We start from the raw sequence: 26,845 nt of genomic DNA, 5'->3' as shown, positions 1-26,845 counted from the left end.
GTTCAGTTAAATGAATAGCTGAAAGCAAGAGAGGTAAGTTCAGAATTCAGACATACATATGATGATAAAGCCATGGGCGTGGAAGAACTCTTAGAAGAGAGAATTCAGTGAGAAGAGGGCTTCTGAGGGACTCCAGCACTTAGAAGATGGCTAGAGAACAGCAAAGGCAGTACAAAGGAGTGGCCAACAAAGTTGCAATAAAAGGGGCCTCTTTCATCTCAATTCACAACCAGGTTATTTTGAAAAAGGCCTTGTATGAGTGGCCTTTCTCTAGCCTCCTTTTGCTTCATTTTCCCCCCCCTTGTTTAACTACACCCATTTGATCCTCATTCAGTTCCCTGAATGTGCCAAGTTGTTTTTACCCTCACAGGGTGTTAATACCTGCTTATCTGGCTGATTCCTCCTTAGCTTTTAAGTGTCTGCTTAAGTGTTATTTCCTAAGAGAAATCTAATACTCTTGCAGAACCCTTTATTTTTCTTATATAGTACTTACCATAGGTTCTAATTTTATCTTTTTTTCTAGGATACTTATATAATGTTTCTGTCCCCACTCACCCTGTAAAACCTCTTTAAGGCCATTTCTTTCTTTCTTTCTTTCTTTTTTAAAGGCCATTTCTTATTTACCACAGTGTCCCTAACATGCAACACTTAAGTAGGTACTGAATGAATAAGTGCGTGAATGAGTGAATATTTAATGCAGCGTTTCTGGCTACCCTGATATGATTGCTTTAACTTTCTTCTCTGCTCTGGTTTCATAAAAATCGTAACATCTAAATATTTCAAAGGTACTTTTAAATTTCTTTAGCTTCTGTTTATCTTTGGTGTCTTGCTGATTTTATGTTTTTCCATTGTGTTTGAAGCTATCAGCAGGCCTTCTTAATGGTTCTTCATTTTTTTCCTTTTTATTTACAATTTTAGTCTTTCATCTGTCTTCTTATATTAGGCTCAAGGTTTTTTTTTGTTGTTGTTGTTTTAAATATATTTTTATTGATTTCAGAGCGGAAAGGAGAGGGAGAGAGCGATAGAAATATCAATGATGAGAGAGAATTATTGGTTGGCTGCCTTCTGCATGCCCATCACTGGGGATCAAGCCTGCAACCTGGGCATGAGCCCTGACCTGAAATTTATATTTTTATTGATTTCAGAGAGGAAGGGGGTGGGAGAGAGAGAAACATCAATGATGAGAGAGAGTCCCTGATTGGCTGCCTTCTGCACGCCCCATACTGGGGATTGAGCCCCAAAACCAGGCCTGTGCCCTGACCGGAAATCGAACCATGACCTCCTGGTTCATAGGTCTATGTTCAACCACTGAGCCACGCTGGCTGGGCAAGGCCCAAATTTAATATATAAAATACGTGGTCATCTGGAAGGTGACTAGATCTTAAATAAGACATTCAGGTGGACCAAGATGAATTGTTTATCTGAGTGCAGAGTTTTGTTACTTTGTTAAGATTAACAGTGATAATATGTTCATAATAATGTATTTATTAATAGTTGAAAGTGATATGCTAACAGTTGACTCTGGACCACTCACTAGTGAAGATCAACCAATTTCATGTGATGCAGACTCTAAAAAGGAACAAGGTATTTTTTTTTACATTTACATCCTCAAATTAAACTTGCTTGTTCTTCAAATCTTTTTCCTAATAAAACTTCATGAAATGAATGTATAAAGAGCGTTAGAGTAGTATCAAAATTCTAAATTGTTAAAACTAATTTTTGTTTTGGGAATCCTCTTAGAAATAAATGAGACCGAGCCAATCACAGCTGTAGCTCAGAGTTCAGTTCTACTCCATCCTCAAGAGGAAGCAATCAGAATTAGAATGGCAGCAAGACAGAAACAGGTAATTTGAAATTTTTGTTTTTAAAGGTTTTGTTCTTCCCCTTGGTACTATAATTTTGTTTGACCAGTGAAATTTGTCTTAATATCTGGCTATATTTGATACCATTTATTCTACCTTGACTTACACATTCAGCTGATAGAAGGCACTTCATCTTCACATGTACTATTCATTTGACCTTTATGACTTCTGCTTCGCATTTTATACTTTTGTATATATCTTATCTTTCCTATAAAATGTATTGTTTTTTAAAGTCGGAGACTTTTTTAAAATGTATTTTATTCTACAGAATTTCTGGTATAGTGCTTTATGCATAATAAGAGTTCAATAAATATTTGTGGGATAAATGGGTCCCTGTCATAATATTGGTCATTTGCCTGGGCTTTGTAATTTTAAAGATTTTTTGAAAAATAGTATTTCAGAAGAAAATTTTAAATTCAACCATCTTATCTATAATTGTGGTTCCATATACTTTAGTAAAAGATTTTATTTATTTATTTAAGATTTTTTTGGTTTGTTTCTTTGTTTTAATTTTTCAATTACATATGACATTCAATATTCAGTCTCAACACAGCTTTTCCTTTATTTATTTACTAGAGGCCCGGTGCATGAAATTCATGCACCGGGGAGGGGGGGTCCCTCAGTCCAGCCTGCACCCTCTCGCAATTCAGGGGATGTCCGACTGCTGGTTTAGGCCCGATCCCTGCAGTTGGACATCCAGCAGTCAGACATCCCTCTCCTAACCATTCGCCTGCCTGCCTGCTTGCCTGCTGGCCCCTAACTGCTAGCCTGCTCAGTGCGTGTCATAGCAACTGGTCGTTTCAGTCATTCCATTGTAACGGTTGCTTAGGCTTTTATATATATAGATTTTAATCCTCAGCCGAGGATATTTTTCCATTGATTTTTAGAGAGAGTGGAAGGGAGAGGAAGACACAGAGAGAAAAATCAATGTGAGAGAGACACATAGATTGGTTGCCTCTTATACACACCCTAACCAGAGCCAGCGAACCTGCAATCGAGATACGTGCCCTTGACCAGAATCGAACCCAGGACCCTTCAGTCCCCTGGCCGATACTCTATCTATTGAGCCAAACCAGCTAAGGCAAAATATTTATTTTAATACAAATTACCTTGAAAGAAGCTAGTTGTTACTAAGTCAGTCAGTTTCTAATTATAGTTTTTATAAAAATACAGCTATACAGTTAAATTCTGAGTCAGTATTTCTTCTCAGATAAATGTTTTTTAATCAATATTCTAAAGCATTATTGTCCAATAGAACTTTCTGTGGTAATGGAAATGTTCTATATTTGTGTCCATGTAGCTACTAGCTATGTGGGCTGTTAAATACTTGAAATATTACTAGTGTAATTGAGGAACTGAATTTTAAATTTTACTTAATTTGAATTCACTTACCTAGTCACATGTAGCTAGTGACTTTTGTATTGACAATGCTGTTCTAGAGGTACTACAGAACTGTAAACAGCTAAATTCAGTGGTTCCTATGCCTGAGGGAAAGGAAGGAAATGAAGATAGGAACTTGCTATAGCCTTATTAATTTTTAACTGTTTGTTACCTGACTAGAAATAGGTAAAGTTTCAGATTGAGACAATTTTTGTTTTGAAAACAAGATCATCTTTTATTATCCTGTATAATAAAACCCTAATATGCAAATCAACCGAACGGCAGAAAAACCGGTTGCTATGACGCTCACTGACCACCAGGGGCAGACTCTCAACACAGGAGCTGCCCCCTGGTGGTCAGTGCACTCCCACAGTGGGGAGCGCTGCTCAGCCAGAAGCCAGGTTCACAGCTGGCGAGTGCAGTGGCGGTGGCAGAAGTCTCTCCCACCTCTGCAGCAGCACTAAGGAGCAGCGAGCCTGGCTTCTGGCTGAGTGGTACTCCCACAGGGAGATATCCCCTGAGGGGTCCTGGACTGCAAGAGGGCTCAGGCCAGGATGAGGGACACCCTCCTCCCCTTGCCCCCCCTGCCTAGTGCACGGATGTCGTGCACTGGGCCTCTAGTCTCTAATAAAAGTGTTCCTCTTAATAAAACTTCACATTCATTTTTCTACTTGTTCAGTAAATATCTATTATGTATTACATATGTATCAGGGACTTGACTAGATGCTGGATTTAGCAAGCAACCAGGTTAGCCCAGTCCCTGTCCTCATGAAACTTGGTCACTCTGACATACGTTCTTTTTACTTGGATCTGTGTGTATATTGGTGTAATATTAGAGTTCAGGTGTCATCCATGTGCCATTGACAGACTCTGTCTCATGCCTGACTATGTTTATCAGTGTATTACTATTTGGGTTCTAAGTAACTGCATTCTTCTATGGGTATGCCTTAGAAAGCAAAGTGTTTGGGGAGGCCTTGACATTTAATTTCTTTGTCATTTCTTACTTAGTACATTGTAAAATTAACCCTTTGCACTCGCTTGCTTTTTTCTCGATTCCTGCTACCGATGCTAACCGTGTCGAGTCACACTCGACATCCGAGTGCAAAAGGTTAAAGATGTGAACACAGAATTTGGCCAAGCATTGTTTTCTATTTCTGTGGAGGTGGGATTTCAGTGATGATCAAGGCTTCCCTGTGCTTCCAGGAAATAGAAATAGTTAATGTGTTGTTGTTTTCTTTCTGCCTCTTTTTAAATTTTTTCCCTTTTTCTCCTTTCCCCCTTTTCCCATCATTCACTCCCTTCCCTGCCTCTCTCCCCCCCTCCCCCCCTCCCCGCACACACACACAACAGCAGCACAATAACAGATAATCCTCTGGGATAATTGGTACTGTTGGTGAAAATACCTGTTTCTTTTCAATGTGATTCATACTATAAACTTTTCTTTTGTGTGAGTTTGTTGTTAATAGATCCATAGTTTTGTGTTTTTCCTTTTTACCTAGATAATGGAAATAGAAGAACAGAAGCAAAAGCAATTGGAATTACTTGAACAAATTGAACAACAGAAGTTAAGATTAGAAACTGATTGCTTCAGAGCTCAGTTGGAAGAAGAAAAAATAAAAAAACCTCACCAGGCTGAGGTAGGATACGGGGAAATCTCATCCCTACATAGACCACTGGGGGATAAGGAAATACAATAAAACCTCAATATAACGTACTAATTCGGGCGAGGGGGTGTCTGCTAAAGCCGAAAGTCTGTTAAATAATAAAGTAGGTTTTCCCAATGCAAATGTTAAAAAATTAACAAATTAGTTATTTTACCTGTTTTTACTTATTAGACACGTTTCTGTAATTAAATCGTATGAAAAGTTTAATTTCACAGAAAAGTTTTATATGTGTAAACTGTAATTTTAAATTTATACTGGAAAGGGCTAGTAAATGCATGCATTCACCAGTCACCTCAAGTAAACAAATGCACATGGCTGGGTTGTGGCTTAGCACACGTGGGAACATTGGCGGCCACCTGCTTTTAAACTGCTACAGAAAGTCACCCCACGAGACAACAGAACCAGTTACAGCAAGCATGTCAAACTCAAAGGTTAACACGGGCCAAATAAGCAACATTTAAGTTTATGTGGGCCGCAAAAAAGCAATAACTTCAATTTTCATAGAAATGTAGGTTTATTTCAATAGAGACATACTGAATACAAAGGGCTAAAATGAGTAATCCTACCTAATAAGAGTAATATGCAAATTAACCATCACTTCGCTACACCCACAAGCCACGCCCACTAGCCAGTCAGTGTGAGTATGCAAATTAACCCCAACCAAGATGGCTGCCACCACAGAGAGCAGGAGGTAGGCTTGGGTTTCCCCAGCAATAGAGGAAGCCAAGCTTCCCACACACCCTGGCGGGCCCAGGCCTCCACTCAAGAATACAAAGTTTCAGTTATAGAAGATAAATCCCAAGAAAAATGGCTGCAGCCACGTAGCTGGAGAGAGCAGGCTAGGGTTGCCCCCGGCGACCGAGGAAGCCAAGCTTTCAACCTGCCCTGGCCAACCCAGGCCTCCGCTTAAGGCTACAAAGTTTCAATTATAGAAGGTAAACAAATCAAAACAGAAATGGAAGCAGCCACGGAGCGAACAGAAGGCTTGGCTTTCTCCAGGCTACAAAGTTTCAATTGTAGAAGATAAATATATCCCAGATACCAGGGCCTCCGCTTGGGTCGCCAGCAGGCATGGCCGGCCTGCAAACCACCACAGGCCCCTCGCCCAGGCTGCTCCACGCCCCAAGGGAACCCCCACCCTGATCCGTGACACCCTTCAGGGCAAACCAGCTGGCCCCCACCCATGCACCAGGTCTCTATCCTATCTAATAAAAGAGTAATATGCAGATTGACCATCACTCCAACACACAAGATCAAGATAGCTGCCCCCATGTGGTCAAAGATCCTGCCCCCATGTGGACACAAGATGGCCAGCAGGGGAGGGCAGTTGGGAGGGACCAGGCCTGCAAGGGAGGGCAGTTGGGGGCAATCAAGCCTGCAGGGGAGGGCAGTTAGGGGTGACCAGATTGGCAGAGGAGGTGAGTTGGGGGCAAACAGGCTGGCAGGGGAGCAGTTAGATATCAATCAGGCTGGCAGGGCAGTGGTTAGGGGGTGGGCTGGCAGGCAGAAGTGGTTAGGAGCAATCAGGAAGGCAGGCAGGTGAGCAGTTGGGAGCCCAGCAGTCCTGGATTGTGAGAGGGATGTCCCACTGGTCCCAGATTGGAGAGGGTGGAGGCTGGGCTGAGGAACACCCCCACCCCCCATGCACGAATTTCGTGCACCGGGCCTCTAGTCATTAACATAAAATAATAGAACATTTTAATAAAAATTAATATTTTTTCTTGAACATTAACTTCCCAGACACTGACTACACAGATTAATAAGCATAACACAAATAAACCTATTTTTCTTGTTCTCTGAAAGCGAAGTATTTCCTGTTGCGCTCACCAAACAAGTCAGTCCAAGACTAATGTAATGATGTGACCATCGGCTGCTAAAATATTTGCTGCTAGTATTAGTGGAGAGAAATGGTACGCCTGCTAAGGCACATAAGGGAAATGAATACAACACGATTATAGTAATCAGTCATTAGCGAATGTTGTAGTTGGTTATTAATAATTATGTATAATAGGATATTGTAAAAATTAAGTTACAAAATTTTTATTTAAATGTTTCTTACATATCATTACATTGGCTGGGCCAAAAAAATATTGGTTGTGGGCTGCATGCGGCCCATGGGCCGTGAGTTTGACATGCTTGAGTTACAGCGAGAGGTGGTATGGTCATGTGCCAATCATTTGCTGAACATTGTTTATGAGCGGTGACTCCTGGATTTAAATATGTAGACTATAGTTAGAATTATATAATATTTATGTCGACAAAATTACTAGTGTTTTTTCCAACATATTGCATATTTGCTAAAATTTGTTAAAAATAACAGTGAATTAATAACAAAAAGTAAACTTTATTTATAAGCAAATCTTGATTTAAAGCATTTATTACTTTTTTTTTTTTAATTGATTTATTACAGTGAGGAAGAGAGAGGGATAGAGAGTTAGAAACATCGATGAGAGAGAAACATCGACGAGCTGCCTCTTGCACATCCCCTACTGGGGATGTGCCCGCAACCAAGGTACATGCCCTTGACTGGAATCGAACCTGGGACCTTTCAGTCCAAAGGCCGACGCTCTATCCACTGAGCCAAACCGGTTTCGGCAGATTTAAAGCATTTAAAAATTAACAAAGTTTTAATTCTCACATATGACATACAGACTGGAAACTTTGTCCATTAAATCCGAAGTCTTTTAAATCAAGGTCTGCAAAATGGAGGGCATATGGCATAAGAAATCATAGCTTTCAGAAAAGTAAAATGCATTTCTGATTCTTATTTGATAATTTCTTTTTTTTAATCATGTACATATATATATAAAGTTGTATATATAAGCTCATATATATGTTTATGCAAACCTAAACGCTTTTAGCTTCTAGAGGGTGTCAGTGTGTATGACCATAATTTGTATGTAATGGGTATGTTGAGCTCTTGGACTTGGTTGGCACTAAAAGAAAATGGTAAATGACTTCGTTTCTTAATAGTAGAAGTGCCAGTCTTTTATTTTAAAAAGTAATAATAAAGCTATATGGAAGTTATTTATAGAACTTCAGTTTAGTACTTGTTTCTGGGTTTGCCTTTTAATTAGTAGCTTTGTCTTTTATTAGGTTGGCAGTTCTCAAGCATCATGCACCATAAGTACTGATGAAGATAGTCATAGGCAGATGATTCGCAACTATCAACATCAGCTTTTACAGCAAAAGAGGTATTAGCTAGGGTACAATTCATGTTTTATAGTGTGTGGCTACATCTTCAGGGTTTATTCTTTATATGAAGATCTTATCGGGATTCCCTTAAATTTATAGCATATAAATTTCTCTACGGGCAGTGTGAACATTGTTCCTTTTCCAGCATGATTCTGGCCCATCCTAGATTACTATTGAATTTAATGTATAGACACTTGAGAATATGGAGCTTTTTTTTTAATCAAAAAAGAATAATATTTATTTGTTTTGTTTTTGTGTTCATTTTTGGTAGGCTTCATACACAGTCTGTTGAAACAGCCAGGAAACAATTACTCCAATATCAGACTATGTTAAAAGGAAAGTATCCATCCATGCCAGCTGCATCATCAATATCTGATTCTGTTGTATCAGCCCCACTACAGAAATATGAAAGACCCACTATTATATCAGAACTTTGGGATCAAGGTCAGAGACCCAAATTGAGCCCTAACAAATATGAACATATACAACCCACACAGATCCCCCAATTAGGACAAGATTATTTTCAGGTTCCAAGGCAAAATCGCTTTCCACAAAGACAGGTAGGGACAACAGAAACAGATGTTTTAGCGAAGAAATGTTTGGGATCACAAGAACAGCCAAAGGAATTTTCACAGACTGAAACACAGCAGAGAGACTATAAATCAGTTCCTAAAGATTCTCATATACTTTCAAGGACTTTATCACATGATAGGCCACTAATACTGCAGCATGCTAATGAAGTAGCTGGCACTTTAGACTCCCAGCAAATGTTCTCAGAGAACAATGAAAATACATCTTCTAAGCCAAGGGAACCTTCTTCATACCTACCACTGTTAGCTGAGCATTCTTTTATATCTCAGCCTACTAAAGTTGAATCTGGAAAAATCCAGGAACCCTCTTCAACAATGAGCAAAGATACAGTAAGACACTCTGTAATCAGCCAAATGCAGGATAAGTCTTTGCCATCCTCAGGGAACATCACAGCCCAGAAAGGTCATTTGAAGCTTCTCCAAGAGCAGTTAGACCTACAGAAGGAAGTTCTTCGGTCCAGACAGGCAGCCCAGGAACAATTGCTTTTGGGCAAACAAAAAGACTTAGAAGGTGAAACCGGCACCTCTATATTCCTTCCATTGGTACCTATGGATTCATTTGCTTCACTGCCTTCTGTCAGAGCTGAATCAGGGAGAATCCAGGAACCTTCTCCATCCAAGAATGACACTGCAGTTCCCTCAGGCCATCCTGGGGTCCCACAACTTCAGGATAGGCTTTTGGGTTTTTCACAGTCTATCTTATCACAGCAAGAAAATTTAAAATTTCTTCACGAACAGTTAAATATTCAGAGAGACAGCATTCAGGCCAGGCGGGAAGCCCAGGAAGTATTACATGTACATAAACAGGGTGAGCTGGGTGGAAGAGTATGGTCTGAACAAACTGAGCCACCTTCTCTCCCCTCGCAGGTAGCTCAGCATACATTTCCTCCATTCGTTTCTGCTGGTACTCAGTCTGGAAAAATCTGGGAGCAGTGTTCATCTAAAAATGAGGAGGGACTTTTTTCAAACCAATCTGAAATCCCCAAATCTCAGGATGGCTCTTTGAGTTTCCTGCAGCAGTTCCTACCTTTGCACAATAGTTTGAAGTTGCTCCAAGAACAACTGACTGCACAGAGGGATGCTCTTCAGGCGAGGCATGAAGCCCAGATGGAATTACTTTCACATAGACAAAGGGATTTGAGAGACAGTAAGTCTGGGCAGATGAGTTCTTCATTTCCACCAATGGGTGCTCAACGTTCAGCTGTGTTGCAAGCTTCTGTTAAAACAGAGCCCAGAAGAATTGAGAATCCTTATTTGTCTGAGAAGGAAAGGACTATTCCCACAAGTCGCTCAGTAATCCCAACATTTCAGGATGAGCCTTTCAGTTCTCCACAGCATAGCCTGCCACAGAAAGAAAATTTGACAGCACTCCAAAGTGAATTTGAAAAAGGAATTTCTTCTGAACAGACTGACACATCTTTATCCCTAACCCAAGTAGCTGAATCTGAAAGATGCCGGGAATTTTCATCAAGTGACAGTGCTGGTCCCTTAAGCCATTCTAAGATCCCAAGGTTTCCGGAAAGATTTCTGAGATTTTCACAGGGTCATTTGGAGGAACACCAAGAATGGCTAGCCACAGAGGAGGCCCTTCACTTTAGCAAAAAAGCCCAAGGAAATATATCTTCTGAACAAACTGGTTCCTCATTTGTACCACAGTTAGGACACCTTTCATTTGCTTCAGTACCTTCTGAATCTGGTAAAACCCAGGAACCTTTTTCAACAGAGAGGGATGATAAAATTCCTTCAAGCCATTTTCAGATCCCAGAATTGCAAGATAGGCTTTTGAAGATATCACAACGTATCCAGCCTCAACAAGATAATTTGAAGGCGCTTCAAGAACGGTTAGCTGCACAAAGGGAAGCCATCATTCAGTCTAGACAGGAAGCCCAGGAAGAACATGAACAGAGGGAGTGGAGGGAAGGAATATCTCCTGAGCAGGCTGGCACCTCTTCCTTCTTACCTCTAAGGGTACAATATTCATTTGCTTCATTACCTCTAACTGAATCTGATATAATCCAAGAACCTTGCCCAACTGAGAGTGATAATACAGCCTCCTCAAGTCATTCTGAAATACCAAGATTGCCTCCTCCTCTTTTGGGTTTATCACAGTCTGTTGTACCTCAGCTTATATTGCCCAGACAAAATAAATTTGAGGAAAAGTTATCTTCTGAGCATTTTATTCAACCTCACCATCGTGATTTGATGGTACTTCAGCAGCAATTAGATTTACAAAGGGAAGCCATTCGATTTAGGCAAGAAGCCCAGGAAGAATTGCTTTCGAAAAGACTAAGTAAATTGGATAAAAGGGTATCATCTGAGCAGGTTAGCTCCTCTTTAGCCTTATCCCAAATAGCACTGCCTGTTGACTCTGAAAGAATCCAGAAGTCTTTTCCAACCAGATCACAGGATAGGCTTTTAAGTTTCTCACAACCTAGTCTGCCTCAGCAAGTTCATTTGACAGCACACTTGGACTTGCAAAATGAAATGGTGCACTCTGATGAGAAGGCCCAGGAGGAACTACTTTTAACCAGAAAAGGTAAGTTGATTGAAACTGAATCTTCTGCGCACACTATTCCTTCTTTGTTTCTACCCAAGGAAAGAGAACATTCATTTATTTCACTACCTTTTGCTGAAGTTAAATATAAAGATATTTGTGAATCGGATTCATCCAGAAATGAACATACAGTTTCTTCAAGCGATTCTGTGATCCCAAAATTTCAAGGTAGACTTTTAAGTTTTTCACAGTCTAACTTAGCTCAGCAACATAACTTGGGACTTCAGAAGCAGTTGGATCTACAAAGAGAAGTTCTGCATTATAGCCAAAAAGCCCAAGAAGAACTGCTAGTACAGAGACAAACCGCATTGCAGCAGCAGATACAGAAACACCAAGAGACCTTGAAGGATTTCCTTAAAGACAGTCAGGTATGTATTAAACTGGAGTACCTAAGAATTAAACAATGGCATTAACCCAACTCAGATAAGCTAAATATTTTCATCTTAGGCCTGAATAAGATCTTAGTTATTGAGAATAAGCAGTTTGACCTTAAGTGCTTTAATTTTCTACCTTAAATAATATGGAAATTAAAACATGAACACTACTTCGCATGGTGTTTATGAGTTAATAGTTATTTGAAGCCCAACTAATTTCAGCCAGTAGTTTGATACAACCAAATGCAAACACTTTTTTTTTTTTTTTAAATATATATTTTTACTTATTTCAGAGAAGAAGGAAGAGGGGGAGAGAGATAGAAACATCAATGATGAGAGAGAATCATTGATTGGCTGCCTCCTGCATGCCCCCTACTGAGGATGGAGCCCCCAACCCAGGCATGTGCCCTTGACCAGAATGGAACCCAGGACCCTTCATTCCGCAGGCCGTTGCTCTATCCACTGAGACAAACCAGCTAGGGCAAATGCAAACACTTTAAAAAATGTAGATTGTTATTTGAAGTTTTGTTGTAAAGGATTTTGAATTTACCGTAAGAAGATTAAATTATGAAATAACCAATTAGAATTTCTCTCCTACAAATAGCAGACCTTGTGCTTTCTGTTAGCACGTTGTTGACATTTGTGTCTGAATTAAAATCAGTCCCCTCTTTATTAATACCTGTTGTAAAATTGGCATGGTTTTAGGCTGATGGACAGCTGGACCTGCTTCTTGTCACTGAATTATAGAGAAGACTCTGGCATGGTCACTCAAAAATTCATAGTTTCCCTATATGGGAGATAAGAGTATATTCTCTTAAATGTGAATGTGCCCATTTTATTTTAAAAGGCTATTTCCTAAATTTATGATTTAGCCTAAGTAGAATTCTATAAATCTTTGATGTTCAAAAGAAGCTTGAGTTGAGTTTATGAGAATTTGAGTTCTAGGGATTTACTAGTCATTTAAAGGAAAAGTAATGGGAAAACAAAGCTGAGGGGGATACTCAAGAAAATAAAGTCTCTTGTTGAAATGTACAATGGAGGCTGTTTTAGGTTGAAGCCTGTGAGTGGTTATACTTCCCAATGGAAATATATCACCCTTTTTATATTAGATATCTTTCTTATTATGTATCTATGGAAAAAATTGTAATAGTGTGATTGATGGAACTGTGTATTTGGTTGAGGTTCTAATTTAAGAAGGAGTTTTAATTCTTATGAATGCTTCCCATGATCCCTTATCCTGTGCCATCCCCACCGTCATCTGTCCACTATTTCAGACAAGTAAGCCCACTCCTGAAAATGACTTACAACACCAGATGCTCAGAGAGTGGCTTCCTCATTTCCAAGACCAAGCAAGAGGTGATCATGAAAAGATTAGTTCTATAGACAGAAGCAACTCTGATGATAATCAGCTGCTTTCAGAAGGTAAGTACCAAGCAGAGTAGTATGATAATTGGGTTTTATTGTAATTATTCCACTGATTATTCTTTGCTTTCACTTCCTGCAACTTGCTAATTAAAGAGAACTTTGTAGTATGTTAATAGATTGTCATAAATTTATCATTGACTTGATAGGTGAACATCTGAACAAAGAACTGGGTAGGAGAGCCTCAAAGCCACCTGTAGCAAAAGTTAAATGTGGATTGGACTTGAACCAACATGAACTTAGTGTGATACAAGAGGTAGAATCACCAGCAAGCGGCAGACCTTCTATACTAGGTAAACAGATGGTTTGATAAATATGGTTTTGTAATAGTTTGACAGTTTTTTCAGGATGCTGATTTTTTGTTGTTGAAGAAGCCTGGCTGTGAGTACTTCTGGAAAGAAATGATTTCTAGCCGAAACCGGTTTGGCTCAGTGGATAGAGCGTCAGCCTGGGGACTCAAGGGTCCCAGGTTCGATTCCGGTCCAGGGCATGTACCTTGGTTGCGGGCACATCCCCAGTGGCGGGTGTGCGGGAGGCGGCTGATCAATGTTTCTCTCTCATGGATGTTCCTGACTCTCTATCCCCCTCTCTTCCTCTCTGTAAAAAATCAATAAAAATATAAAAAAAAAAAAAAAAAAAAAAGAAATGATTTCTATAAATAGTACATAAAATGTGGTCTTAAATGTGGCATTACGTCCCTAGCCAGTTTGGCTCAGTGGATAGAGCGTCGGCTTGCGGACGGAAAGGTCCTGGGTTGGATTCCGGTCAAGGGCACATGCCTCGGTTGCAGGCTCCTCCTCGGCCCAGACCCTGATCAGGGCGTGTACATGTGTTTCTCTCACATTGATATTTCTCTCTGTCTTTCCCTCTCTCTTCCACTTTCTCTAAAAATCAATGGGGGGGGGGGGGGGAAGTGTGGCATTAGGTAACTGGTTTTTTTTGTTGTTGTTGTTTTTTTTCTTGTACTAGTACATGGGGGAAAACCAGTTTACTATAGACAAAATTTCTTTGCTATCCCATATTCTGACACTTGCTTCCCTCTGCTTTCTTTCATGTCTGCCATCTAAACCTGTTTCTTTAGGCTATAACTCAGTTTTTTCTCTTTTCCCTTGTTGCTTTTCTACTTTAGTACCTTTATTGTACCTATACTTTTATAGGATAGGTATGCTTAAAATTCTGGCTTTAAGAAGAGTTAGATATATTTCTACGCTGTACTTCTTCCTAGATCCCATTATCTAAAAAATTCCTCCTGGAGATAATTAGTAAATAGCCCTATTTTAATTTCATGATTATTTTTAGATTTCAGATTCACCAGATAGTTTTCTTGATCAAATTTATCAAAGTAATTCCTTTTTTAAGGGAGAAATTAGCTTTGTCAATAGAAAGGTACATGGTAGTATTTCTATTAGTATTAGTTATTTTGGTCTTCAACCATAAAATATTTTCTTTGTTTCTGGATAAAAGAATTAAAGAAAATAGAGATTGAGAGAAATTTTTTTTTTTTAATAATCCTTACCTGAGGGTATTTTTTCCATTGATTTTCAGAGAGAGTGGAACGGATCGGGGAGAGAGAGAGAAACAACAATGTGAGAAAGATACATTGATTGGTTGCCTCCTGCTTGCATCCCAACCAGAGCTGGGGATCCAACCTGCAATCCAAATACATTAGGTACATGCCCTTGAATGGAATTGAATCTGTGACCCTTTGCTGTGCAGGCCAATCCTTTAACCACTGAGCTGATGGTCAGGGCGAGAGTAATTCTTAAGAATCAATCCCTTTTCTGCTTTCTTTTTATATCTTATGGAACTTATAGCATAGAGTCATGGTTTTATTTATTTACTAGTGACCCAAGGCACAGATTCGTGCACATTGAAAGGAAATTAATTAGAAGGTGGCCGGGTGGGTCTGGACAAAAAGGGCCCAACACGCCCAGGAGCCAACCTCCCAGGTTCCCTCCCTGGTGTCTGCAGAGTGATTAGGGTCCCTCAGGCAGGTGGGATCCCTTGGCCTGGCCTGTGGGGATCGGGCCAACATCGGCTCTCTGACATCCCCCGAGGGGTCCCGGAGTATGAAAGGGCACTCTGCAAACTTGCTGTTGTACAGGATGTGGAACGCAAATGCAAGTGTGCAATAAACCAGATTCAGGGCCAACAGTGCCCCAGCAACAACATAACCCATGGCTGAAGGTAGAATTGCACGACCCTGCGAGGAATCGGGCTCCCTCCTCTCTGGTTTCGGGGTGCATTACCCGAGAACTGCTGCTGCCAAGTCACTACAGCCAGGCAGCTCCTGCGTTGAGCGGCTGCCCCCTAGTGGTCAGTGTGTGTCATAGCGACTGGTTGGATGGGCAGAGGGACACTTAGCATATTAGCCTTTTATATATATAGATTTTTTTAAAAATGATTTTTATTGATTTCAGAGAAGGAGAGAGAGATCGGAACATCAGTAGTGAAAAAATCATCGATCCGCTGCCTCCTGCACACACCCCCACTGGGGATTGAGCTTGCAAACTGGGCATGTGCCCTGCCCAGGAATTGACCTCCTGGGGGCCATACTAGAAAAATGATTTTATTTATTCTAGGCTTTGGAAGTTTTTCTTCTATTTTGTGCTATTTGGCAAACCACAGCTTCAGGAATTGATACTTTTCCTAATTCACAATGAGTATTGGGAAATTCTTAACATTGATGCCTATAATTTAATGAGTCATGTTTCAGGTTTCATAATGTCTGCATGTCTAAAAGGGAAAGCTTTATACTGTTCCCTCAACCTCCACCTCCTGTCCTTCAGCCTTCTTTCTTCAGTGAAGAGTACTTAGATACAAGTTTTGACATTCTTATCTACCTCTCTGACACTCAATATGTCAGTAGTTCTTCTCAGCTCTGCTTGGTGAGCTCTGGCATCTGTCTACTTCTTTCCATTCCCACCACCACTCATTTAATTCAGGCCATCATTTCTTTATTTCTTTATTGGATGGCTGCTATATCTCCTAGTCTTTCTGGTTCCAGTCTAGCTTTAATTCATTTTCCCATGATGTATTCAGAGTACTCTCCCTATATTTCTTTCTGTTTAAAACTCTTCAGTGGTTTCCTTTTGATTCAGGAATAAGTTCCAATTAACTCTTAAGTCCCTAGCTTCCCCTACCAGGCCCCTCATCATCTTGTTCCTTCTTCGGGGTTGGCTTATACCACTTGTCCAATAAACTGTTCCTGAACTGTCAAGTATCTCTCGTGCTCTTTGGAAGCTTTCATTATAGCCTTTATCACACCACTTTAGGAATACTTTTAATCAAAATATTACAAAGAGTTTAAAAAGGCAAATAGTACTCAAAGGTACATGAAAACAGCATTCCTTCCTGCCCTACATACCCTTGCCCCTAATCTATTCACCAGAGGCAGTCACTTTAAAGTGTTTCTTGCATTTACCTCTATAGTTGGCAGGGGATTTTAGAAAAATTTAAGCTAAATTAACACATGATGTATATTTTTCACTGCTGAAACTATTAGTATGCTATGATTATATTTCGTTTGTAAAACTTTTCCTATAGTAAATTGTCTCCCTTTTTTCATTTGCTTAAAACTTCTGTTGACTCTCTTCCCACACTAATATTTTATTAAATACCTCTGATATAATTTGAGGTCACATCTCTTTCTGTTTGTGGAACACCTTTTAGTTGAAACTTGGGGTGCTGCCATTTTGAAATGGCAAAGGTCATTCCTTCCTTTAAATTAGCCAATTGATAAAGACTGTGAGCCTAAGCTCCAATCAAGAGTAAGGGAACAGGAATGAGGATAGAAACCAAGATGGCAGCATAGGTAAACACCTGAAATTGCTGCCTCGCACAACCACTTCAAAACTACAACTAAAAGACAAAATGGACATCATCCAGAACCACAAGAAGGTTGGCTGAGTGGAAATTCTACAACTAGAAGGAAAGAGAAAAACACATTGAGACTCAAAGGAGGTTCGGAAGTAAAGTGCAGAGGTATGGAGGCGTGCATGTGCTCGGAAAGGGCTGGTAACTGAGGATGCGGTTGTCTTTTTCAATCCGGAGAGAGACACAAGCTCCTGACTGCTCTGAACTCCAGTTCTGGGTGAGACTCTGGGGACCCAGACTCATATGGGGAGAAACTGGACTGTCTGGCATTGGGCAGAACTCGAGGGCGGCTTTCTCTCAGAGGTGCTTGCAGCGATTACTGCGGGACACTGAGACCCGAGGGCCTCTTAAGGCAGGGCTGAGGATCAGCCATTGCTGTTTGCTCCGCCCTATGGATTCCCTGAGACCCCCGCCCCATGTAAGCTGTGTGCAGAGGCTTTTGCATATGAATGGTGTGTCCCTTTGCAATCTAAAATTACCTAACAAACTGCAGCTGGGTCAGAGAGACCCAGAACTTCCAAAAGAAGGTCCAAGGCCCCACAGCAGCTTACATTGCTTCACAGCTGGGCCTCATCTGGGCACCTCCAAACCCCAAACAAAGAGGAATCTGCAGATCTCTCCATAGCTCCTGCTGGGTGGCCTTAGGCAGAGGCTAAATTAGCACCTCCTTGGAGATCCAAGAGCCAGTGTACCCAGGGGTCAGAGTGGGACCATCCAGATTACAACTCCTCAGATCCATAAGGGGCACACTCAGGGAGCAGACTCAGTGAGCACCAAAGCCCCACTGAAGCAAGTCTTGCCCCATAAGGGTGTCTCCAGCACAGAAGTTCTCCCATCGTAGACATAGCTGATTCTCACAGCCAATTGGCCTGGAGGCCAATTCCTCCCAGTGGTACCAACAATAATCAAGGCTTAACTACAACAAGACTGTGCACACAACCCACAAAAGGGTGCACCAAGAGTGTCCACCTCAGGTAACTGCGGAAGTTGAGCCACTTGGCTCTATAGGACACCTAGCACACAGAGCCACTCTATCAACACAGGGAAGCAGCCAAAATGCGGAGACAAAGAACCAGGTCACAAATGAAAGAAACAGAGGAAAGCAAACGACTGGATATAGAGTTCAAAACCACGGTTATAAGGTTTTCCAAGAATTTTCTAGAAACTACCAATAAATTTAGCGAGACCCTCGAGGATATGAAAAAGGACCAACTAGAAATTAAGCATACACTGACTGAAATAAAAAATAATATACAGAGATCCAACAGCAGACTAGAGGATCGCAAGAATCAAGTCAAGGATTTGAAATATGAAGAAGCAAAAAACACCCAACCAGAAAAACAAAAAGAAAAAAGAATCCAAAAATATGAATATAGTGTAAGGAGCCTCTGGGACAACTTCAAGCATACCAATATCCGAATTGTGGAGGTGCCAGAAGAAGAGAGAGAGCAAGATATTGAAAACCTATTTGAAGAAATAATGACAGAAAACTTCCCCTACCTGGTGAAAGAAATAGACTTACAAGTCCAGTAAGCACAGAGAACCCCAAACAAAAGGAATCCAAAGAGGACCACACCAAGACACATCATAATTAAAATGCCAAGAGCAAAAGACAAAGAGAGCTCTGACTGGTTTGGCTCAGTGGATAGAGCATCGGCCTGTGGACTGAAGGGTCCCAGGTTCGATTCCAGTCAAGGGCGTGTACCTTGGTTGCGGGCACATCCCCAGTGGGGGGTGTGCAGGAGGCAGCTGATCGATGTTTCTCTCTCATCGATGTTTCTAATTCTGTATCCCTCTCCCTTCCTCTCTGTAAAAAATCAATAAAAATATATTTTTAAAATAGAGAATATTAAAAGCAGCAAGAGAAAAACAGTTACCTACAAGGGAGCACCCATACGACTGTCAGCTGATTTCTCAACAGAAACTATGCAGGGCAGATGGGAGTGGCAAGAAATACTCAAAGTGATGAATAGCAAGAACCTACAACCAAGATTACCCAGCAAAGTTGTCATTCAGAATTGAAGGTCTGATAAAGAGCTTCACAGATAAGAAAAAGCTAAAGGAGTTCATCACTGCCAAACCAGTATTATGTGAAATGTTGAAGGGTTAATGAAGTCTCCAGGCATTTTTCCTGTGATTCAGTACTGAAGGATTATCTGGTTTTAAATAGGTGTTTCATTAAAAACTCAGTAAAATTAAAGTAAAATAGGGGACTCTTTCCCCCTCCCCACATGGGAATTTGTTCTGTGAGGTTCTTTCCCCTTCCCCATGTAGGAGTCTGTACTTCTTCAATAAATTTCCACCTTTGCTATACCAAAAATAATAATAATAATTGAAATAAAATCATCTAAAGGCCTTTGTGAAAGATAAGTAGTTTGTTGTTTTTTAATTTTTTTAAAATATTTTTTTTTTTTATTTCAAAGAGAGGAAAGGGGGAAGGAGAGAGATAGAAACATCAATGATGAGAGAGAATCATGGATTACCTGCCTCCTGCACACAACCCAGTCATGTGCCCTGACTGGGAATTGAACCATGACCTCCTCAACTCTCAATCACTGAACCACATTGGCCGGATAGTAGTTGTTATTTTGTTGCTATATAGGTCAACTCATTGAGTTTAGATTTTTGCCCCATAATATAAATTGCCATTTTAGTTTTGCTCATGCTAGAAACTTAAGCAGAAGTCTAATGAGTCCATTTTTTTCCCTACTAGGTAATCTAGATTTTTATCAAGACAGAGACCCCCTAAGGGTCTCTATAAGTCGAGAACAAAGTTTTCTTGGGACTCCATTGGACTGTGATCCATTTGCTCATCCTCACCCGATTGCCCAAGAGAACATCTGTGGTGACAACTCTAATGAAACAGGTGAGAGATAAAGAAATTGAAAGTGGAATTGCTGTGCACAAGATATTTATTGTAGTGTTATTTGTAATGAAAAATGGTAAATAATTCAATGACTCTTTGGGATTAGAATCATTATGGTGCACCCATACTATTCGATTCTGTGTAGTGTTAAATGACGGGGGAAATCTGTGTTCATGCATTGAAAAATATCTGATGATAATCATCAAAATGTTGGTACAGGTTTACTATTTTTGGAGACTGGATTTTACTTTCTATTTTATATGTTCACCTATAGATTTTTTTTTAAATAAGCATGTATTCTGTAGAGAAAAAATTGAATGAGAGAAGTGAAGTGTATTTAAAGAATAATTAATTTTGCTTTTCAGTTGTTTCACTAAATAAATGCTAGTAGGAAGTATTTGAAGCTATGAGATTTTTATAGTTGGCAACCTGTAAAAATTTTGTGTTTAACCCTTTTCATAACAATTCACAGTTAATACTATTAAATATTATCTTTCAAAAATTCTATATGTGGCTTTCTACATGAGCTGTTTTGTTTTACTTTTATTTATTTACTTATTTTTTTATTTTATTGATTTTTTACAGAGAGGAAGGGAGAGGGATAGAGAGCTAGAAACATCAATGAGAGAGAAACATCGACCAGCTGCCTCCTGCACACCCCCTACCGGGGATGTGCCCACAACCAACGTACATGCCCCTGACCGGAATCGAACCTGGGACCCCTCTCCACCGAGCCAAACCGGTTTCGGCTTGTTTTACTTTTAAATATATGGAAAGTAAAAAGGGTTACAAGAAAAAAAAAAAACATTAAATAACATAATTCTGCCACCCAAAGACAACCAGTGTTAAGTTTCTCACTTTTGTATTTATGTAGGTAGGTAACAAGCTGTTTTACATGTATATTATGCTTACTAACCATACAAAGCATAGTTCTAGTAATGCTTTATTAGTTCTGAAGCAACCAGATTTCTTTTTATTTTAGCTGTCACATATACTTGAGTAATTCTCCTAGTTTTATCTATAGTAGAATGAGATGAGAGACCTTTTCTTTTTGAGGATTTATAGAAAAATTGACTTTAGCCTGTGTTTTTTTAAATTGGAGATTGAAATAACTGCAGAGGATATAATTTCCAATAAATTACATACAGTTTTTGCCCTAGCTGGTTTGGCTCAATGGATAGAGCGTTGGCCAGCTGACTGAAGGGTCCCAGGTTCGACACCAGCCAAGGGCACATGCCTGGGTTGCGGGCTCAGTCCCCAGTAGGGGGCGTGCAGGAAGCAGCCAATCAATGATTCTCTCATCATTGATGTTTCTATCTCTCCCTCTCCCTTCCTCTCTAAAATCAATAAAATATATATTTTTTAAAATTACATACAGTTTTTGACGCATAAAGTAAAACTATTACGTCATTATTTTAGATTTAGCTAAAGGAGACTTGTATTTCCTTTTTATTCTACCTATTGATGCCCGCTGGCCAAAGACTACCATGAACACACCTGTGGTTGAACAAAGCTGCGGTTTTGAATTGTTATAATCAAAGGTAGAAGGCCACTACAGGGAACAATGAGATGTCTCAAAAAGAGGGTATTTGAAAGGACTTACTGGGCCCTGATTGGGTAGCTCAGTTGTCTCCCAATACATCAAGGTTTGTGGGTTCGATCCTTGGTCAGGGCACATATACAAGAATCAACCAATGAATGCGTAAATAAGTGGAACCAACAAATCAATGTTTCTCCTTTTAAATCAGTAAATAAAAGGACTTAGTGTAAGACTTGGACTTCTATTAGGTGATTTTGTGAAAGATTCAATGAAATGGGCCCCCGTTTATTAGTATTGGATGTTATCAGGGAGCAGGGTAATTCTATTTTGGGGTACCTAAAAAATTCTTATTCAGGAAGTAGGAATAATGGGATGAAGCTAATTAAAAGCTGTAACTGGTAAAGAAGCAGTAGTCTCGCTTATTAGCCAGGATGAGATGCTTGGTAATATTTGTGGTCTGGACTAGATTCATGATTTTGTCTCTGTTCAGAGATGAGAGTGGGTGGTCTGATTTTTGTCTTGATCCATCATGGTCACAGAGTGGCCTTTTCTGATATTGGGTGTTCTGTGGAATTGTTATGTGTAACAGAACACCTGGGTCTAGCTGATAGATAGTGTCAGATCAGTTCCTGGCTCTTGGCTGCCTTTCTCCTTCTCATATGCATCCCCAGATTTCTATTGTTTCTATCTTAGAAGGGAGGGTCTTAGTTTTGTTACATCTCCATTCCCTCCCTACCACTGTATTCAGTTCCTCATCACCTAACCTTTCTTAATAGCTTTGTAGGTGGTATTGCTAACTTCAAGCTCTGTACCCATTGCTTTTGTAGGAAGGCAGGAAATGGTGTTTTGCTTCTGAAGGAAAACAAGAAATGTTGCCTTCCTCATAGCATGGAAGAGTGCTCTGTTTAAGGCTTTGCTTTCATCCCCTTTTTAGGGACCTTCTAAGGGGTCCCTACTCCCAGTGAACCATTTCCAAACCAAATAATTTCAGGGACCTGTTCATTGAATTCTTCAATGTCTTAAATAACTGATCTTGCTCCTTTCTCCAATTTTTTAAAAAAGTTTTTATTGATTACAGAGAGAGAGGAAGGGAGAGAGAGAGAGAGAGTGATAGAAACATCAATGATGATTGAGAACCATCGATAGGCTGCCTCCTGCACCCCCCACACCAGGGACCGAGCCCGCAACCCTAACATGTGCCCCTGACCCAATTTTTATTTTTCACTTCTTATCACTATTCAAATGCTACCCTGTTCACTTATCTCTCTTCTTGGGGAATCTTCTTCGTATGTTATAGGGCTCTCTTCAAAAGGGTTTTATTCATAGAAAAACCATGGCAACTACAGTTTTCCAGGGGGAAAAAGTATATTGTGCTGACTAGTAAATGTTTGAATAATAGCCGAAACCAGTTTGGCTCAGTGGATAGAGCGTTGGCCTGCGGACTCAAGGGTCCCAGGTTCGATTCCGGTCAAGGGCATGTACCTTGGTTGCGGGCACATCCCCAGTAGGGGGTGTGCAAGAGGCAGCTGATCGATGTTTCTAACTCTCTATCCCTCTCTCTTCCTCTCTGTAAAAAATCAATAAAATATATTTTTTAAAAAATGTTTGAATAATAAAATGAAATTTTTCCCCCCTTTTAGTTTTTTTAGTCTAAGATACGAAGCAAAAGATGAAAAAACATTTTTTAGGAAAGCAGGAAATTATGCTCTCTGGAGCTAAGAATTTGATTTGTCATAATCCAAATCTTCCTCCCTCCCCACTCACCCCCTTTTCAGTCAAGGTCAAAGAGGCTGTGGTTGAGAATCAGGCAGTATTAAGTTATGCTGTGGACAAAGAAGAACGTACATATCTGAGTGCAGCTGTGAGGCCAGTTAATAAGGTTGGTAATGTCTTAGTGTGCACTACATTGTTAGAGCTGTTTGGCTTTATATTCTCTTTTGTTTAGTTCACAGAAGTTGTGAAATACTAAAGAGTCTGTTCTCTGAGATCTGCTCCTACTGAAGTGGATCAGTGATGAAAATAGCCAAATCTGAGCATCAGAAGACCTTTCAGTCTACCTGATGCATGATCTCTATAGTTCTGAGAAGCAAAAGTATAAAGTAGTTTAAAACAATAAGTTCGTGTGTGTGTGTGTGTGTGTGTGTGTGTGTGTGTGTGTGTAAAGGTGACAGTGGATAACTGAGGACTTGCAGATGGTTGAGTGAGATTTGGGGGGTGGGACATGTATGTATGAAAGGCTGGTCAGGTCTGAGCAATGATGACAAGGTTTGACTACTGAACTTCGAAATTATGAAGGTTTCTCTACTTGATCTGAGCTCAGAATTGATAATTGCTGATGTTTGGGTTTTTCTAGATTTTTACTTCTTACATTGTGGTCTAATGTTCCCCTTATTTTTAGGCTGAAACACAAGAGATTTATCATGAACCATTATCTTCAATAACTATTTCAACTGGAAGCTTAAGTAATGAAAACACAGATTTGAGCTTTACAGATCCAGGTAATAATGTCAAAATGTCTGTAAATAAATTGAAAGACCAGCACCAGTTTAGTTGTAGTACAATGGTGAGAGGAAGCATTGCTTTTCACATTGTGCTGAGAGGGATTTTTTTTTTTTTAATTACAAAAGTAAAGTTTTTATGTCTGATAGAATATTGGATAGTATGATATTCTGAACATAATTGGAAGTCACAGGCATGCAGATCCTTGAGGATGCTCTGTGGATCCCCACCAGTACTTTGAGAAGTATCCACTAATGGTCACATTTTCCCACTCAGTGGGAAGCTATCTCAGCAAATTTCTTGATTGCACTGGTTCCTTATCAATGTTGCTATACCTCTCACCAAAATTTGTCTCTAAGTAAGTAACTAGCCATTAAATATTGTCATTAATCTCAATTATTAGAGTTGTTTTCAGAGCATGTGGACCATGGGGAACAAGGATCTACCACTGGCAAAGAAGCAGCAGCAGCTATTTTAAGTTCTACAGTTCCTCCATCACAAGTTATTAATAAAAACTCTTGGGATGTTCTTAAACCTCTGTCCCCTGCAGCAGAAAAATTTATACCTGGTCAAGCACACATTCAGCAGACGATAGACAAGTACATAAATGAAACAAATTTGATGACTGAAAAAACAGACTTGTGGGGTAAATTATCTTGAACACGTGCTTTTATATAAAGTGTAACTTTTAGCTTTTTATCCCTTTCAGTTTTTATGGCCTGCTGCAGCACAGTCATGCCATGGACAGTGTTGAGGGCTTTTAGTGAGAGCAGGGACTTGGAACCAGTTAGACTCACAGAAGAACAAGAGCTCAGCAGATCATCCTCCACCGTTGAAAAGTTAGCTGTAACAGCTTGAGGGCAGTATGTGTTGTCGGTATTGAGAACAAGAATTCAGAAGTCAAGCAGCATGGATTCGACTCCTAGTTTGACCATTTTACTAACTGTGAGACCATGGGCAAGATAGAGGGGTATTGGAGATGAAATGGAATAATGTACATAAAGTACAATGTCTGGTAACACTCAGATTTTCTGTTTTTAATCATTGACCTGAAATGAGCTACGTCAGAATAACAAAGCTTATAGCAAAGCAGTGATCTCAATGGCCTCTTACACCTAATTAACCTCATAAAATTTTGGGCCTCGTAGAAATGGAGACATATTTGTGAAAGATTTTGATCATTTTTTATGCACTGTAAGTAATAGAGGACCTAATTTGAAAACAACTGTTGGTAATGAAAAAAATGGAATTTTGTTGAATGGGGTTTACCTAAAAATAAGTTTTTATAAATATGTTCTTAGTACTACTTTTCTTGGCTTTATTTGAAAAAGAAATTCATCTTTTTTTTTTTTTTCCTCCTCAAAATTCCAACAGTTGATCTTGACTTTCCTGAATTGGAATACATTTTTCCAAGTTTTCATCGTCAGCTGTTTAAACCCTTGGAACCACAGCCAGATTTTGATTTGTCATCATTATCCTCCGGGATTTCTCAAGAGAGCAGAGACTTTTACCAGGTATTTTAAAGTGGATGCTTCATTTCATTGAATTGCCAAGAACAGTTTGTCAAATTTTCTTCCTTTAGAACAGAACAGTGGTTGTTAATCTTGGTTGCGAATGAGAATCATGTGGAAAGCTTTTAAGAATCCCAGTGCCCAGATTGCACCCCAGACCAGTTAAATCAGAATCTCTAGGAGTACTCAGATATCAGGATTTCTTTTAAAGCTCCCAAAGTGACTCTAATGTGGAACCAAGATTGAAAAAAAACTGCATTAGAATTGTAATTCAGCCTTAATTAAACAGTTCAGGTAAATACAATTTTGCGAATTTTAAAGTCTCTTCCTACCCAGTAAAGGGGTTAAGACTCAAACCACAGTCTTTCTACTTCCACATCCTGACATCCTGGGCTGCTATACATAATTCCTGCCTATCAGAAAATGATGTCAGCTCTGGCTGGTGTGGATGGCTGAGCGTCATCCCATGCACCGAGAGGTGGCCGGTTCAATTCTCCTTCAGGGCACATGCCCCAGTTGCAGGCTCAGACCCAAGTAGGGGGTATGTAGGAGGCAGGCAGTTAATGCTTCTCTCTCATCGATGTTTCTTCCTCTCTAATATCAATAAAGACATATTTTTTTAAAAAAGAAAATGATCTCATCATGTTATAAACTCAATCTGGTTCATTTGTAATTTGTTTTCTAGATAATCTCTTTTTAAAAGTCTTTTTCATATTGACTAAAATGGAAGAAGTAGGTTTGAATAAGCAAATTATTAGTGTGATAGTCAATTGGCAATAAGGAAGAGTAATATCAAAGGAACATGATTACTGACTCAACTTGTAATACATAATCAACACTTTAGCATTTCCCTACTGTTTTCCAGCAGAGCTCAGAGGCGTCAGGTGAAAGCCACCATGCAACTCTGTCTCCCAGAAGAACAGCTTCCTTTACAGCACTGAGGAGGACCAGCCTGCCTTCTCCTCTTAACACACGCCCGAGCCAGCCACCTGACCCCAACCAGACTCGTGCTGCAGCTCTGAGTTTTGGCACAGAAAGTATTATTGAGGGTATGTATGATTCAGCTACAAAAAGTTTAAAACCCAATATATTTTTCTTGATTGTTTGCAGCCATTTTTCTTGGAAATTGTGCCTAACAATTCTTGGTTTTTCTCCATTCCTGTTTGCACCTCTGCCCCCAGTGTTTTTTCTTGGTGTATTCGTTTAAATAACAGAGGTTATGTATGCTTACTTGGCAGTTTTCAGAGTAGTGGACTTGGTAAAATAAAAAAGTTCTTGCTCAACTTCCCTCCTCAACACTTAATCAACAGCTTATCCTCCAAAACTTTTTGCACAAACTTTATGTACATATAAATACACATGATATAACTTTCTGTTTTAACAAAATCAATATTTGGTTCTTAAAAAAAAGAGAGAACAATATTTGGTTCTTTTATGAGGGAAAAATCTCATTGTGTTGAATAGTCATATTTTTTAAAAATAATATTAAAATTGAAAATACATGGTGATATG

At 39.7% G+C, this 26,845-nt stretch overlaps 1 protein-coding gene and 2 non-coding genes across 4 annotated transcripts in view; all 3 read left to right on the top strand.

Annotated features, from left to right (window-relative positions):
- Window positions 1-26,845, top strand: part of CEP295 (centrosomal protein 295) — a 51,890-nt gene that overhangs the window by 20,559 nt on the left and 4,486 nt on the right. For both annotated transcript variants that reach the window (XM_054725800.1, XM_054725799.1), the window contains exons 10-22: window positions 1,495-1,584; window positions 1,741-1,844; window positions 4,742-4,879; window positions 8,003-8,100; window positions 8,373-11,613; window positions 12,894-13,041; window positions 13,191-13,334; window positions 19,631-19,783; window positions 23,099-23,202; window positions 23,722-23,821; window positions 24,226-24,468; window positions 25,197-25,336; window positions 26,199-26,382. In XM_054725800.1, the coding sequence (XP_054581775.1) occupies window positions 1,495-1,584; window positions 1,741-1,844; window positions 4,742-4,879; window positions 8,003-8,100; window positions 8,373-11,613; window positions 12,894-13,041; window positions 13,191-13,334; window positions 19,631-19,783; window positions 23,099-23,202; window positions 23,722-23,821; window positions 24,226-24,468; window positions 25,197-25,336; window positions 26,199-26,382 (4,887 nt within the window). The remainder of the gene's footprint in view (window positions 1-1,494; window positions 1,585-1,740; window positions 1,845-4,741; window positions 4,880-8,002; window positions 8,101-8,372; window positions 11,614-12,893; window positions 13,042-13,190; window positions 13,335-19,630; window positions 19,784-23,098; window positions 23,203-23,721; window positions 23,822-24,225; window positions 24,469-25,196; window positions 25,337-26,198; window positions 26,383-26,845) is intronic.
- Window positions 23,329-23,408, top strand: LOC114234353 (small nucleolar RNA U2-19). The gene has a single exon (XR_003620531.1). It is a non-coding gene; the product is annotated as a small nucleolar RNA U2-19 (small nucleolar RNA).
- LOC114234352 (small nucleolar RNA U2-30) lies at window positions 23,573-23,642 on the top strand. Its single transcript, XR_003620530.1, has one exon. It is a non-coding gene; the product is annotated as a small nucleolar RNA U2-30 (small nucleolar RNA).

The sequence above is a fragment of the Eptesicus fuscus genome, chromosome 13 (assembly GCF_027574615.1).
Source record: "Eptesicus fuscus isolate TK198812 chromosome 13, DD_ASM_mEF_20220401, whole genome shotgun sequence".
Lineage (NCBI taxonomy): Eukaryota > Metazoa > Chordata > Mammalia > Chiroptera > Vespertilionidae > Eptesicus > Eptesicus fuscus.
Note: the sequence above shows the minus strand (reverse complement) of the source record. Positions and strands in the feature narration are given on the sequence as shown.